This window comes from Montipora capricornis, chromosome 13 (genome assembly GCF_036669925.1).
Source record: "Montipora capricornis isolate CH-2021 chromosome 13, ASM3666992v2, whole genome shotgun sequence".
NCBI classification, from domain to species: Eukaryota; Metazoa; Cnidaria; class Anthozoa; order Scleractinia; family Acroporidae; genus Montipora; species Montipora capricornis.
The window spans coordinates 39,187,617-39,205,116 of NC_090895.1; the positions used below are offsets into that span (position 1 = coordinate 39,187,617).

The 17,500-nt window shown below is 37.0% G+C and overlaps 1 protein-coding gene and 1 pseudogene across 1 annotated transcript in view; one reads left to right on the top strand and one right to left on the bottom strand.

Moving 5' to 3' along the window:
- Positions 1-985, top strand: part of LOC138028605 (uncharacterized) — a 14,369-nt pseudogene extending 13,384 nt beyond the window's left edge.
- Positions 986-11,272: 10,287 nt separating this feature from the next.
- LOC138029623 (transmembrane protein 145-like) overlaps positions 11,273-17,500 on the bottom strand; it is a 27,615-nt gene continuing 21,387 nt past the window's right edge. The window contains exon 18 of the mRNA XM_068877323.1: positions 11,273-14,868. Within this exon, the coding sequence (XP_068733424.1) occupies positions 14,767-14,868 (102 nt within the window). The 3' untranslated portion in view covers positions 11,273-14,766. The remainder of the gene's footprint in view (positions 14,869-17,500) is intronic.

Below are 17,500 nucleotides of genomic sequence, written 5' to 3' on the forward strand. Positions count from 1 at the left end.
AGCGCCGCTAATATGTCAGGCATTTAAGGATTCCAGTTTGATTGAGATTCATTGGACGAGTGAGCGCTTTATGGATTTGCCACACCTCTAATTTCCATTTATTCTGATTCCGTTTCTTTTCGTTCAATTCATTCCATTCTATTCCACTTGCATTCAAAACCATGAAATCGTCCCAGTTTTTCGGACTAGGCAGTCAGTTGGACTTGTGGGGAATTGCGGGGGAGGGGGGAGGGGGGGGGGGGGGGTCCACCGGTTCAAGCCCTGAACGGACAAACAGCTGTGCAACATGAGTTGCCTTTTATATTTCATCTGCAAATAGTCTTAGATAAACGTTCGAGTCTTTTCGAATGAGGTCTATCAATAGTACACCCTTCTCTGGGACATAAGAGAAGCCACACACTCTCCGCAAAAAGTGGGGCACAGATAGCATATTCTCTCCAGAAAATGTGGCCGGCTTGGTAAAGACATGACAAAAAACCTTATGGTGTATGAGGCCAGGTAAGAAAAAACAGCCACAAGCCAAAGGAACTTTGCTAGGTGCTGAAACATGGAGATACAGACAATACAACTACAGCCTACGTTAGACACATCTTTAACTTAGCTGGGTGTTTCTTTACAGAAATTGAACAAGCACGGCTGGAATAACGCAGCTTTGAGGGAGATACGGAGATATACTGGCCATGTAAGCTTTGCTGATCAGCCATCAATCAGCTTCAATGGAAAAGAGTCCACAGTGGACAAGAATTAAAATGAGGTTTCAGGCTTCTGCCAAAACATTCCAGCAGTTTATATTTAATTATTGTACAATTTACTTCATTTCTCACTAACTTCACGCAATTTAACATCTTTTACAGACACTTTTAAAGTGTGAGTTGGTTTTTTCAAAGAAAAAGAAATTCTGTAACACTGTCTTTTGAAAACAATATTTTATGAATTAATAATAAGGAAAAGAATTATTTTATTAAAAGCGTCCAAACTAACCTTATGAATGAATGTGCTTTACTTACGTTTGTCACGAAAGTACAATTCCATTGAATTTTGCACTTAAACAAATTGTGGTTGATGAACATCATGAATTCAATCAGTAACATCAGTAAAAATAATCATTAAGATGTGCCCTTGAACAGCAATAAAAGGAGGCATTGAAGGCCTATAAAACTGTTGTGGGTGAAAGTGGCTGAAATACTTGCATTAAGAGAAGTTACATCAACGATTTCATGAAATTTCGCAGCTACTAAAAACTTATTGATCTCTATTTGGACCAGTTATAACATTCAATGGTTGAGAACACCTAACAGACCAGCGATAAAAGGGAGACATGGTACACGACTGGAATGTTGAGTTTCATTCTGCTTGGGCTATATGAACTATGCCAAAATTTTCTCCTTTAGTAAAAATCTATATTAATTTAATTATTGCCATTTATTATATAGATACTGATGAATTACCAGGATTTCTCCTTTTACTAAAAAATCACATCTTCGCCGCACGCAGTGAACATATCATTTTTATCTTTCACATGTGAGAATATAGGTGTCGTCATGGTAATGAACACGATAAGCCAATAAAGCGTGAGCTTCCTCTTTATTGTAAGATACTTTTGTGCTTTAATATACGCCTTATTCCAAAATGGCCGCTGATTTATGCGGATACAAATTGGCCCTTATTGCCTCGTTCAAGATAAAATAGTCTCTTGAATTTTAAGCTTAAGAACGAGGCATCAAGGGCTTATTTGAACAAAAACAAAAGAATATTTAAATGGCGGCCATTTTGGAATAAGGTGTATAATTCTTCTCTACTACATTGACATTTTTATTGCAAAATTTTACATTATCATGATTTGTTTTTCATAACTTTCGTATCTTGTTTCATGTTACACAACATGCGTGTTTTACCTGTTGGTGACCACTTTTTAATCATTTCGAAAATGAGTAAAACAAATTGTTTTAAATCTGGACATTTCATCAACATCTATATAATAAAAAGAACATTGCATGGCCGCTTGGGGATACAAATTTGATCTTCGAGTGCTGAAAGTATCGCTCACAAGTGAGCGATACTTTCAGCACTCGAAGATCAAATTTGTATCCCCGCCTGCCATGTACATGTAATATCCTCTATTTATAATGGATGAAACGTTAACACATCTGGAGGTGTCTTCCTTCTTTACAGTACACTGTTCTAAATTCTTAATTCCCAGTTAGTGTTTAAACTGATAAAATTTAAAGAGAGAGGTTTGCATTAAGACAAACTCACTAGAAGCTTCCCTTCAATTTGAATGCTACCCAAACAAGGACAACTGTAGAATGGTCTATTAATGATGCCACAGTGGTTTGATTCTTTCGAAGGAACTACTTCACTGGCCTTTTGAACAACAAAACATGGGGCTCTGTCAAAACAAGAAAAGGGAAATAAAACTTTTGTTGTAAACAGCCTTGTTTAAAAAATGTAAAAACCCTGTAAAATTCATTATCACATTTACAAACTTGAGGCGAGGCCGAGAGTTTGTAAAATAATGTGATACAGATGATATCTGCCACTCATATTGTATATATTACTTAATGATAAATGAGGGCAACAGTCAAAAGAAATACAGTACTCAGGTCACATACATGTAGTCTGAGTAAATCTCTGCAATTCCCATTCCACTCTGAGATTACAGGATGAGTTTTCGGGAAACGTGTCATGTTAAAGCTTAAGAGGAGAGTAAGAAGCCATGTTATGATGCTTATTAAAATCACCGTGCATCTTGTTGCTTACAATCCTGGACAGATCTGTCTTCCAGTTTCAAGAAATGAAGAATCCATAAAGTGCCAGACCCAACAGTACAATGACAGCAACATGTCTGTGTAAGTTGGTTTAATTTAAAGTGCAACCAGTGGTGACATCCCATCTGGAATTCGACCAGGGGCTGCCTGCGTTAACTCCTAAGTCATCAAAGGATACATGTAGGTACATGTATGCCACTTAGAAGAAACATGCACATAAATATTATTAATTTCATGTCCATGTCAAAGAAGCACTTCATTCTTGACTGTGTAACGATAGAAACATCTTGGATGACATAAAGCCAACCTTTTATGTTTGAGTTAAGTGATTGTCCTTACCTAGTTGGTGATATGTAATGACCCCTCACCCACTTCCACAAATTGCCACCCAACAAAATGTTGTCCAAGAGTGTTGTCATTTGCAACATTATGCATACTGTATAACATAAAATGGCCAAACTTCTGGTCCTCAGGGCAAAGTTGGTTGAAGCCCAATTAATTATAAATTGGTTAACCATGGCCAACACAAACATGTTGCCATGTTAAATAACATCAACTAGCCCTAAATTCAGGCTCCAAACAGGTGGGGTTGCTACTAAAAACCACCACTTTCTTTTCACAGACCAGTTTTTCAGGGACTACATGTACAGCTCCTTGAAGCAAAACTCTCTGACAAACTTCAGTCGAAAAATAATTTGAGAATCTACTGACAGATACTTCACTGGTGTTAATGATAGAAAACATCTTCAGGCTTCTATGGTAAAAAGTCTCGATTTGTCTTAACTGGCCACTTATGTCCAGAAATGCACCTAATAAGATGCACACCCAATTTTGACAACAACAGGAATTGTCCCTTTAATTCTAGGCCTTTGCTGCCTATTTCCAACAATAAGGTCAGGCTTAAGGTTAGAGTTATTTTAGGCTTAGGGTAAATGCAGCTGTTGACCCATACTTGAGGAGTAGCATTTGGGGAAAACTTCAATGTGATGTTAATCGTCTGTATTCCAGGATACAAGCGATGTTGAAGTTGAGAAGAAGAGCAAGGGACACTTTGCGACACTGATTCAGATATACATGCATCTAATTAGGAGCATTTCTGGACATTTCTGTAACTGGCTCAGAAAAAATTGACCAGAGGTAGTCATCAGTAGGAAGTTGGCACTGCTAGTCAAAAATGCCATCTCCTCTCTACAACATACCATATACTACATAATTATACAATGTATAATCAGTTACTGCAAAACTATCTGACAAACTTCAGTATGAAAGCAATCCGGGAAAATAATCATGGAATAGTCTTCAAAATGAAAGCAATGTCCTACCAGGCCCATGGATTAAATAATGAATCCATCCAGGTGACTGCTGCACTCCAAGGTTGCGCCACTCACTTTCTGTCATCAGGTGTGTCCTGGGAACAAGCCCCGCCAAGTCCTTTGGGAGGATCACATGCCTGGTGCAGAGCAAGAGAAAAAAACAATGATATTTTTCGTTTTTCAAGAAGGAAATACAAGGAAAATTTTTGAGAGAGGTTTCTTTATAATTTGGTTACAAAACTCTTCACCTGGGAAACTGAAAACCCATTGGCAAAAGAAATAATAATAATTGATAGTAAGAGCTGTGACTCAATCAAATAAAAAAATTCATGTGATATATCTTGGTGAAATAACACTGTTGAGATGAAGTGCAGTCAAAGGAAGGAAAGTTGATTTCGTTTGTGACACTTGATGTCATTAAAACTAACCTATCTGAGTGCTGACAAATTGGAAAGCTTTTCTGTATTGAGGTGCCATGATAACCTTTTCAGTACAGTAAATTTTATTTAGCAGCCTTTTGAAGCTGGAGCTTAACATTTAACAACACTACATAAGTTTAAAAGGATTGGCATTAAATATGTTTACTTGTCTATAAGTACAGGTAGTGTGTAAGGCCGTATGCAAAAGTGGTGATGCCAGATATGTTAATTATTTTGTTCTTACTCTTGTTGGTGTCTTGCCATGACAAAAGGTACATGTATTTATTAGAATGGTTAAATTTGCAATAATTGTAGTTTCTGTTGCTTGTGCTTATAAGCAGCTTCAAAATGCAGGTAAATGTCTTTCTGAGACAATTCTACACCACTTTAAAGTGTAACTTTGAGCCCACACATCGTTTTTCACTACTGTTAGGGAGATACAAAGCACATGTATTAAGCCCTGGTCAAATGGTGCATGGTCTGTCAATGATTGTTGATAATAGTCTAGTTGTCCCGCAAAAAAGTCATTTTGCTGATGTCCAAGGCTAAGTTGCTCGAAGCTTGGTTAGATATACCTATTAATAACTTTACATCAATACAGTATTTAACACTGGTTAGCACTAAACAAACTCTGAGCAAGCTGCCCCAGTTTAGTAAGTTCAGTAGTGTCTAAATTCTTTTTGGATAAGCCTAAAATGCTAGCCCACATGTAAGGCACTAATATCATAATTGATTCTGTGTAAATCTCCACGAACAATAATTCCTTAACTGACATGCACCAACCAACACTCATCTTCATGCACTAACATATAATCAACTTCATTCTTTTGCACTAAACCTCACTCACACACAGCGCCGAGACCCTTGTTTGCGGATCCGAGACCAAGACCAAAACATGTAAGACTTCACACCGAAATAAATGCAGTATATAAACGAGACTTTGAGACTCTCCACGAAAGCTGTTGAGATTTCGAGATCAGATGAAAAGTTTGCAAGTGCCAAGATTTTGGAGGTACCATTCGCCACCCCTTCAACTATATGTACTACATACCATACACTTGCCTTCCTTTGTATGAATATATCCTTGTAATGCTCTTACCTTCCCTTGCCTTCATTTTTATGCACTGACCTTCACCTATCTTGACTTATGCAAGTGCATAAAAGTGCATAAAACTGAAGGTGAGTCTATGCAAGTGCATGCGAGCAAAGCAAGTGAAGGTAATGGCATAAAAAATGAAAGCAATTGTTTGCTGGTGTGTTATGGTGAATGTGAATGTTGGTTAATGCATGTCAGTCTATTGTGGACAAATGTACAGTAATTCTGGAACTGGTGCTAAAAAATGACCAGTGAACTTGTGTTTTGCACTTGCTATTGTTCTTAATACTTATCACACAAAAGATTAAGTGGAGTGTTCAACAAACAAGCATGCAGTATACGTTAATTCATTTTGTCCTGGATATAAGGAATTTTGGAAGACAATGGTTCTCTATAACATCTATGGGAGAGGAAACAGCACTGCCTCTTCGCAAAGTTGACTCACCTATACTCGAATTTATCATCGGAATATTTTTCAGAGTAAACAATCTGTGAAACAGGCATATCGTAGCATAAATTCACCAAAGAAAAGGCCTTCAAATCACGTAATTTTCGTGAGAAAGAGTTTCTAGATTTCAGCTCGGAGAACATACCCACTTTCCGGGAGGCTACCAAGCCCTTAAAACTATGTAAGAGGAATTTGGATTTCTGTGCAATTCTTCATGAACGCATTTTAAAAATTTTCTTCCAATTCAGAGCTGAAAATTACTCTGTATTTTCGTGTTAAATAAGAAAGGCAGTTTTTGATTCAAAAAAAGTTTTAAAAATAACTAGATAATAACTGCAGACGCAACTTTCTAGCAGGGTTCAATTACTAAACTCTCAATACAGCTCTGAGGCGGGAAATTCGAGAGGGAAAAAACGCCTTGGTCAATTTTTGCGTGAACATCGACTTGAAATCGACCTGAATTCAACATTAAATCCACGTTCTTGTCTCAGTGGGACTAGAAGACATTCACGAGAAAGAAAGGTAATTAAAGAGTTTGTAGTTTGCATGAAAGAAGATAATTATACAGAAATTCAGCAATTTGCGCGGTAATTTCCATTTCAATGATATGGTTAAGACTTTTTTAATTATTTAACTGAAATTATAGTTAATAGAGGGGAATGGCTATGAAACCCGACAAGTTTCTTTGTTGTATGTTTTTGTTTTCTTTTTTGGCCTTGACCGTGCACAAAACTCATATAGTTGTTTACTCCTTACTAAGGAACTAACCATTAGAAACGTGTTCGTTACGTAATTCATGCATAGTGTATGAGCGCAAAACAAAAGAGATTGTGCACGGTCGTGGACTTTCCAACATAAATCTTGGCATCTTTGTGTTTGCTCCTTTGATGTTTGCCGAGCTTCAAAACCAGTCCCCTCTATTAACTACGACTGAAATATATCGTATCAGTTCGCTTTAAATGTCATAACACTCTCATGTTAGTTCGAAAAAACGAACGTAAATTATTGAATTTCAATGCAAATGAGGTAAGGTTAGAATGTTTTAGAGTCTATACTTCAGTGAACAGATGTTCCTTCCCGAGATGGGGGTGGGGGAGGGGGTGTTCCCCCGACAATTTAGGATAGGTATGTGCCGCCAAGGTTCTCAAACCCTGACCCTATTTAAGGGTCGAAAATCGAGATTTGATACCCTTTTTAAGGCCCAAAACCAAAAAATGGCACCCCATTTAAGGCCAAAAGGATAACTCATAATTGTGTAGCTGATAGGCCGTTTTATTTCCTTTCTTTTCTTTTCGTTTCAATTTAGCATCATAGTACAGTTTTAATTGACCACATATTTTTATTCTTGCACATTTGGGGTGGATACTGCATTTATTTAGTGACCCTATCTAAGGAATATCTTAAGATCACAATACCAAAAATACCAAAAATACCAAAAAGAATACCCTATTTAAAGTGCTACTATGACCAAAAAATCAATTTTCATTTTTCTTTAGATTTCAAAACTATGCTAACTAAACAGTAAGTGACCCAAGTTTTAATCCTTGATTTTAAAAAGATACCTGTTTATTTTAACTGGAATTTTCCTATTTATTATATACTCAACAAAATATCTTGTTTCTGATTGGCCAATGGATAAATGAATGCATAAATAGGTTATAGAGTGCAATCCAGGTTATAGAGTGCAATGTAATACTGAAGTTGCTATGGAAACACCAGGGAAGCACCAAATTTGAACACCAAAGTGAAAAAAATGGCTGACAGTCGGTTTGCTTTGTCAAACCAAAACATTGTTGAGCAACTTAAAGAAAATGCGAAAAACAAAAACACGTTGAAAGCTACACAGACCTGGTTGAATGTCTGGCAAACATGGGCGACTGAAAGGAAACTAAGCCCAAAACTGGAAGAATACGAGCACGAACAAAGTAGCGCATTTGAGTAATTTTGTTGAGAATATAATAAATAAAAAATCGTTTGAACGAGAGTGCATTTCGTGATTTATGGGCACGAGTGATGTTTTGAAAGTTCTCAAAATTAATACTTAATGGTCCGCCATTACTACCTTTAAAGGTTTAAAAGGGTTGGATCGAGGAGATGTCAAAGACTCAATAGTTTAAGAATGCAATGCATGTGTATGCGGCTCAGTTAATATCCAGCATGGGAGTTTTCGGCTTTCAGACTTTTAAACTTGTGTTTTGCATATATAATAAGCAGCGTTTACATGCTGAAATTTTAAGCTAGTGAGTCAATGACGTCACCTTTCGCTAGATCCAACCCTATGAGGTCCAATCGGTCAGTTTTGAACGTGAGTAATGGTGGACCGTGAAATCCAAAACTTACACTCAACATAAACAGCCTTTGGATAAAAATCAAAGCTCAAAATTTTGCCAGTCAAGTGGTAAGCAATCACACTTTCAAAATCTGAAGAAAAAAAGGAAGTGATTTTTTGATCATAGTAGCATTTTAAGGACTGAGCACCTCAAAAACCCTACCCTATTGGGCAGCACATATCTGTATAGCTTCTATAAGAGAGTAATAATTAATGTATATAGTGAATATTTGAAGACCAACTGAAACTAAAAAAAGTTCTGTGTCTCGGTTGATTTAAACCCTGCACACTCTTGCCCTGAGCTAACAGATACTCCATAGTCAACAACAGTGACCTGTATTGCTGTGGTCTTTGACTAGGATTGTTTCATGCATACATACTAAAACAATATTCTAGTAGTAATCAGTGGTTACAGCATCCATCTAGAGAATGAAGGGTCATGGATTTTTAAATGAACCAGAGTGTTGCTTAGCAACGCATGAGAGGACAACAGAAAAATCTGACTTCTTGGCAGTATTCAAACCTACAACATCTCTAACAATGGTTGGATGTTCTTCCCATTGAGCTACAAGAACTCCTGCGGGCAGAAGGGATGGTGCAGTGGTGAGAACACCTGCATCCCACCAATGTGGCCCTGGTTCGATTCCTGGTCCCAGCGTCATACGTGGGTCAAGTTTATTGATAGTTCTCTCCTTGCTCCAAGGGGCTTTCCTCCGGGTACTCCGGTGTTTCCCTCTCCTCAAAAACCAACACTGCCAAATTCCAATTCAATCTGGAATGCATGGACACATGTTGAATAAGCTCCTGAGGGCTCTTAAGGTGTTCCATTTCCATTCCATTCCATTCCTCGGGAGCTACTCCATTTATCTACATGTAGGTTCTGAATGGACAAAATGGCCCGCTGATTTACAGGCTCTACTTAAAAAATAGATTCCATGTTGCCATGCATCTGTTGATTAATACATGTACATGTAGATCACAGATGACGTCAACATGTGGTAAATGTGGTGTGCTTACCACATTTGAAGTCTTCTTCTATTACTGAACAGATGCACGGCAACATGGAATCTATATGTTTTATATCATAAAGGATTAAAACTTTTTTATGATGACATCAGCTATGCGTCTGTCCTCTAATAGATGATAATGAGTGCATTAATGAGATAATTACATAAAATGTCATATACCTCAAATGCAACTATTGATCTTGACGGTGTAATGCCCCCATGTGAAGGATGATAAACTAGTTGCTTGGCTACAGGCCTGTACTTCATCTTCAATATTTTATTAGTTTTGTTACATTTTGGATGGAAAAGCCACAATAATAATAATAATAATTATAATAATTTAGAAATGGGTTGCCATGCTTAAATTTACATGGAATGGTATTCTGACCGAAGTAATTCCCCTTGTCACTTATCAGCAACCTAATCACCCCTTCTAAGTCTGTCACACTCAAGGGGTAAACTTTCTAACACATGACCAGAGACAAGAAAGGTTTTATACTCAGATAACCAGGTTTTGAACAGCTTGGTATATGACATAATAAAAATGTCAATTAATAAAATACGGTAATTATTATTTCAATCAAACACAATGCTCTGCCAATGAAAATTAATTAATCAAACATAATAAGTAATAATAATATCATTCAAATCAAATTATACTGCGAAAGTTTTTGACAGGATTGGAAAACTGGAGTCAGCCTGGAAAAAAACCTTTTTATCATGAGACTAAGACAAATTAAACCCATATGTGCAGCTAAGTGCAGAAATCACACCCAGGACACATTAGTTGAAGGGAAGGGCTTTATCATTTCACCAATCCTTCCCTAGTTAATATTTTGTACCAAATTGACTTCCACTTAGCAATAAGAAGTGTAAGATTGTGCCGGGACAACAGATATCGAGACACTGTAATCCTTATTAGTAGCAGATTGCACTGGATGAGCCTGTTCTAAAAGGCTCGTCTTTACAGAGAACTAACAGAGAGATCCAGCGGAGTAGGCCACCCCTTTCTGTACTTTAAGGGGAGACTTTGAAGGATACTCGTAGAGCGTGGCAGTGTACATAATAATTTGAAGGGACACTGTAGAGAACCATCTGGTGTGATGGAGGCTCACATGAAAACGTTTGCCGAAAGATAGGCAATGATAGAAGCAACAGGAACGACAGAGAAAAATGGCAAAGCACCAACTAGTTAGGAGAACATATATCTCATTTTTGTTTACGGTAATACCTGTGTTTGAAAAAGGCAAAAACCTTTAAATTGACTTTATAAAGGCACTCAAGAGGTAATTTTGATTTCTTCTTGATGCATCTATAAGAAGCAATTTTTTTTTTTTTTTGGTCGGATGGTTATAGAGTCTGCAAAAGGATACTTCTTTACCGCAATTTGTGGCTGTTGACCTCCACAGCACATTATTCACACCAGCCAATTTACAGTGGACTACCCACACTGGTAGAATAACTGTGTACACAAAAATCACCACTCAAAATTATCACAGCAGTTAATTTAATTAACACACAAAAAAACCCAGGCCTTTGAGTATTTAAGCCTGATACAATCATTCACAAGAAAGCGTGTCTATCATTGACTGTGATTTTGATTTCTATAATTTTTGTAATTTTATCGTTTCAGTTGGACCAAATGAGGCAAACTGACTGATCATATCATAATTACTACTGAATAAATTACCAGTGCCAATGCATTTCAAAACAACTTTGAAATTCATTGGTACATGAGTACGTTGGACAATAATAAATTATAATTACTGTCACATATCCCAACCTCTCTGTTACCTGCTGCCATGCTTCTTTACTGATAAATCAACACATTACACGCAGGTAATCAGCTGAAAATTACAGTAACCCATTACAAATCAATAGCAAACGAATACTTGTGCTATATGACAAGCTGCATTGCTTTTTATTCTGACTATCCTTTTACACTAAAAGACAATGTACAGATGATTAGACTGGCATCAATTTATACAAAACTGTATACAAGAAACCTGAGTTTCATCTAACCAGATGACGAAGATTTCCATCCAGAAGTAACATTTGGTTCAATGAATGTAATGTTGCAGGTCATTTTGTTCCTTAGGATAATTTCCAAAAAAAACTAGTTCATTTTGTTTCAACCTAGGTCAATTTGGGGCAGGTACAAAACACAGGTCACAGGTCATTGTTTTACAAATAGATAAAGTATCCTAAACAATCATTAAAGCTAACCTTAGGCCTAAACAAAAGTTTTTAGGTCTAATTTTAGCATTTGTAAACGGTTAGGGTTGTTTCTGTATTGGTAAAATAATGACCTGTGTTTTGTACCAACCCCAACTTGACCTAGTTTGGTTGCAAATTAACCTAAGGAACAAAATGACCTGAAACATATTCACCAGGCCCCTGCTGTTCAGATGGTGGCTAACTTGATCCATTTATCCAGTGGACAAGTCACTTTCTGACAGTTTCAATTTTTGCTGAGATAGCAGTTGCTAGTTAATGTAACCCCTGAACATGCAGACTCAGTGCTGATCTAAGAAAATATGTCTACGAAACCCTTGGCCAAAGTTTGAAGACGAGGATATTTTATGCTCCGGATAGTGACTCATCCACTGGATGAAGATATCCGGCCTTTCAACAACAGAAAAGAACAATAAAATAAAGATTGCTGCTCTATCATTAAAAAGGTCTAAAAGGCAATGTAGCCATTCTTGTAAGATAGCTACTATTTGTTATAATACTACTGTAGCAGCATCTATTCTTTTAAAATTAGTCATTGTTTCTGTTAAGTATTTTATTTTCAGTATTAGTAGCAAGTGAATCAAATTTTACCTTATGAGAGCTGCAACATTGCCCATCTAAAACGTTGTATCAACATGTAGCAAAATTAAAACTAGCTAAATTTTTAGTGGCTTCTGTCCACCTTCATCAGAGCTACGACGATCGTTATTGTTCATGCTACCAGCTGTCGTTAGTTAACTTTAAATTAACCATATGTAAGTGCGAGGAAGCGGTTTCCTCTCATTTATAGTGTCGCTGTCCAAAGTGGAATGCCACGACTGCAAGAAAATTATCTTGTGATAGTTCATCACACGTCGGTCAAGGATGTGGGCATCTCTTGGATGGCTGTTGTGATCCGTGGACTAAGCATGCTGTTTGATGGCTGATTCGCTTTTGCTGACGCAGCCTGGATCATGTTTGGCTCTGCAAGAGTTCCATGAGCGCTTACTCTCCCTGACTGTTAATTTACAGTTAGTAACGACAGCTTGTAGCACGAGCAATAACGGTCGTCATAGCTCTGTTGAAGGTGGAGAGAAGTCACCAAAAATCTAGCTATCAAAAAAAAAAACAGATTAATTATAAGAGTACGTACTTTCAAAAAATGACTACTACCAATGGCAAAACTGTAACTAATAATGATTATGTAAATGCCTATACAATGTCAACTACAAATCCATAAACAAGAGAAAGAAAGCTATTATCGTATTACAATAATAAATACAGGGAACCAATTTGCTATAATTTATTTGAACAGAATAATGATGGAAATGTTCTATACTGTAAACCAATCTACATGTATAGTCACACAGATAACAATGACAAAATATACAAAATAATCCTGTATGAATAACAAAAGGAGCTAACGAGAGAACTACTGTTTTCTTAATTCCACTAACATTGTGGCAATGACAACATGAAACCACCCAGGACAATATTTTACATTGTTATTTTACATAATTTAAGTGTATACATTAGGTGAGGTAATAACAGAGTCAAATGCAGTATTACCGGTAGTATAATATTCAAGTTCAAATGAAATGTGAAAGTGCATGGATGCCACTAAAAACAGTTACTGTTATAGAACAATGTTAAAAAAGTATGGTCAAGTAGAAATCATATTGATGGCAAAGCATATTGCAAAGCATAAAAAAGTATTTCAAAATTTTAAGAAAGCGAGTCAAAGCATAGAGTTCCCTTCATGTGTTGTCAAGCCCTGGTGACAACCAGTTATAGCGATTCTACAGTTGTAGCTTCTGTTTCCTCGTAATGAATGTTTTTCTCTTTTTACAGACTCCTGTTATCATGTTTTCTCATCAACTTTAATTGCAAAATCTCAACTTTTATTTTTATCACTTTTGAGACATTTTATAATAATTTTCGACATGAATTATTGAAAATTTTTCAAAACGGTTTACACATGCCATCAATACAATTTTTTTTCTTTATTAACAGAACACCATAAAAACGTCTATGCCACACACAAGCCGCAATGGGTTTATGGAAGGGAAAACCACCCTTAAAATTTTTATAAAAGCTGGAAAGTTATTGATCATCACACTTTTCATGCTTTTAGTCATCTACTTGTAGGCCTTTAACCCATTGCCTCCTGGGAGTGAGGCTTGACAGATTTTACTCTTTCTCAGGGGTTTCAATAGGGAGTTTACAAAACGAAGAAGACAACGGCTACGAGGACTTCATTTAAAAATATGAGTTCGCGTTATTCATATCACTACGAAACTATTTCATGCCGTTTTGCGCTAAAAATGTGTAGTAACTGTCGAGGAATTAAACTGGTATGAGTAGGTTGGAAGCGTAGAGAGAGAACTGAAAATTCATCGTTGTGTGCTAACGTCCTCCACAGAACCCTAAATTTGGTCATTTCATGTCGTCATTTAGGAGATGACGGCAAATAAATGTAAAACGCACGTGCAGAGCGTCTAAAGCCATTGTTTTTTCCCACTAAACCTACTGTTTTGTAGTGTCGTCGTTGCCATCGACGTCATTGTTTCATAAGCTCCCTAATAACATTTGAAGTAGCTGCCTGGGCTAATTTGATGTAAGCAGCAGTCACTCTTGTCTTTTACTAGGGTTTGAGTGAAAATCAAGGCAGAGTAGCCTGCGGTGAGAGGCACGTTTGTGACAATGTAGACGGTGGTATGCCACTAGTGACTGGCTTGTAATGAAACCCCTGCTGTCTAACACCAGACGATTTTACTTGGCAACTGGTGGCATCCCGGGGCCCCTGATGAGTGAATGGGTTAAAAACGTTAGGCTAGGGCAGGAGCTTCTCTAATTATTCTTCCTGAATCTTGAATTGGTCAAGCAGGCAGAGAAGAGAAACCCTTTGCATGAAGTTAATTGTCTAAAAGTAAAGTAAAGTAAAGTGGTGCATTTAAATAGTGCCTTTATCACAAGTCTCAAAGGCGCTTTACAATGATCAATTTACCCCCAGCCGACTGGAAGCATATACAGGCGCAAATTGCAGCCGCTTCTAAGCGGTCCATGCATGCTGGTACTCATGTGAGATTTGAATAAAATTTTATTATCAGTCATTTGCGTGCACCATTACGGCTAAAACCGTAACAACTATTATTCCTTTTTCCCCGTCTCCTTATGACCTTGGTTTAGGTACAGACTGACCATGTTGCATAACAGGAGGCCCATTACATGTATAAATTCCATTTTGTAGTCCATTCATGGGTGTATTTGTTGGCTGCAATATGAAAAGATAAAAAATTAGCCCATGGATGCAGACTGGAAAGATCATTAGTTTAAAACAGCATGTGCCTGGTCTACCAGTACTATCTCCATTCCATGGTTAATGTATTTTAGTAAAATCCAACTAGTTGTCTATTATCAATGCTGCGTTCTGATTGGTTGAGCTACTAGTAGGCTATTTGTTATAGCCCACTAGTAGCGAAAAGCGCTGGCTTTCAAAACCAAAACAACAATTAAAGTGTAGCTTTAACTAGCGAAAGATGTTTTGTCTCGATATTTTTTTGACCAACTAGTTGGATTTTACTAAAACAATTATTCCTCTCGCCCTCATGGCCTCTGAGTCAATAGCCCATTTGGTCTTCGGCCTCATGGGGTATTGACTCAGAGCCCATTCGGGCTCGAGGAATAATTGTTTTCGTAAAATCCAACTAGTTGGTCAAAAAAATATCGAGACAAAACATACACATGGGTTTTTGCAAGTTTCCAACTACATGTAGTTAGGTCATTCTCTATATAGTTTTACCCTCAATAACTCTAACTACGTCTATCAATACGTGACAAATCAAAACAAACAGTGTAATGCAGTCCAAAACATTTAATTTATTTTGAAGCAGCCTTGTAATCTTTGTCCTTTTTTACATTACACAAAACATGTCAGTCCAGTTCAGATCAGTTCATGTGGTTGGGCACTACATGTGATGACATACTCCTAACAGAAGATACCAAGTGGCTGAGTGACAGTGACATTCTTGCTGAATTTGGGCCAGATGACAATAGTTTTGACCGATGAGCTGCCCCTGAACTTCCCTCAAAACACAAACTGTGCCATGCCATTGACATGCTACAGACGTCCAGTTTGTTTGTGGAGATTGATACAGATTCTTTCAAATCCATCCTTAGAAACCTTTCAAGGAGAATCGATAGGAATAGACCAGTTGAGAAGTGTTAGGGCATATTAATTAACTGACTACTTCTCGAAAAAAGTAAATTGCATGAACTCTGTAGCAGTATGTAGCCCGATGAAAGTTCAAAGTTTGCAATACCTTGACTTTAATACAACTTTGACGTCCAAACCGGCCTAGACCGGCCAGACTTCCTATTTTACTCTGTCTAACGCCAGCCAATTCTACTCATCAATAGGGAACCTGGGAGTCAATGGGTTAATACTTTACCTCTCCTGCTACATGCTTTGTTTGTTTCATGTTCTGTCGTGATTTTTACAGTAATTTAGAAATGAATTATTGTTCCATTATCTTTTGATTACAGTGCATTTCACAAAACTTTTGACAAACGGTTTCCGAAGTTCGTTTGAAATTCCCAAAGTTCGCTACGAACTTGGCAATTTCATTAGGTAATTGTCAAGTTGGGAAGTTGCGAAGTTCGTCGCGAGCAAAGTTCACATAATTCGGTGTAGTTGGATTGGTAATATAACTACAAATGAATTTAATTAAAATTAAACAAAGTGAAAAAATTTCTCAACCAAGCAAGACTAATTTTTTGATGTTTACTTCTTAAAGGTAAATTATTTGAGAGGTATGGAGCCGGGACTTCACATTACAGATGGATGGCGCGACTCGTATCTTGTTTACACTAGAAATGTAAAGACAAAAGTTGAACATGACATTGAAATGTTTTGTTTCTTGCGCTATTTCTAGAATGATGTATGTCCTGAAAATAGGGTTTCTTTTTATATCTGATAGATTTAACTGTAAAATACTTAAGCTACCATGCGTAGAAGTTCACACGACAGAAATTGTATTCTATTTTTAGGCAGGTGTCGGGTGACATCTGGGAATATTCAGTTTTCAACGTTTTATAACCCATTTTAAAACCAGTAATTCGCAATCAACGTAACCACAACTTCTAAGATAATTCAGAGAAATTTACACCGAACGGTGCGAACTTCTCTCGTGACAAACTCCTTAACTTCCCAACGAAGTTCGTGGTGAAATTCACAACTTCGTTTCTAAGTTCACAATTTGAATAACAACTACGTAATGAAATTGCCAAATTTGTAGCGAACTTCAGGAATTTCAAACAAACTTCGGAAACTGTTTGTCAAAAGTTTTGTGAAACGCACTGTAAAATGTATACCGTATGAACATTAAACACCATTTTTTTCCTTATTTCCAGTTCTTTGTTTTCAATTCCTGGTAACTTGACCATTTTTCAATTTCCCTTGAAGGTTCGGGTTCTTGGGAGTCGACCATACTTTGATTGAAATGTCTTTCACATGATTGTGTTTTTAGTCTTTTGTCTGTATTTACTTTGTACATCGACAATGCTTCATATTTTGTGTTTTCTTCTGACCTTTATTAGACTATAAAATAAATGCAAATTATTGTGCTCTATAGTTTGCTACCATTTTCTGTTAGAAGGAAGCTTTGTTTCTGTTTTGATTGTATCAAGATCACATGCCATTATTTCAACTTTCCAAGTGCAGAGACATTTTTCAATTCTACAACCATGCCATAAAGGGCACCATGCATAAATTAAGCAGTATAACAGGAAACAGTGGAAATTTGATGGACATTAAATTTAAATTTGCAAGCAGAATTTGCACCATTATTTCCTCAGCATTGCCAGCCAGAAAGAATTGTTATCAAGTGAAGCTATGATTCTCGCAG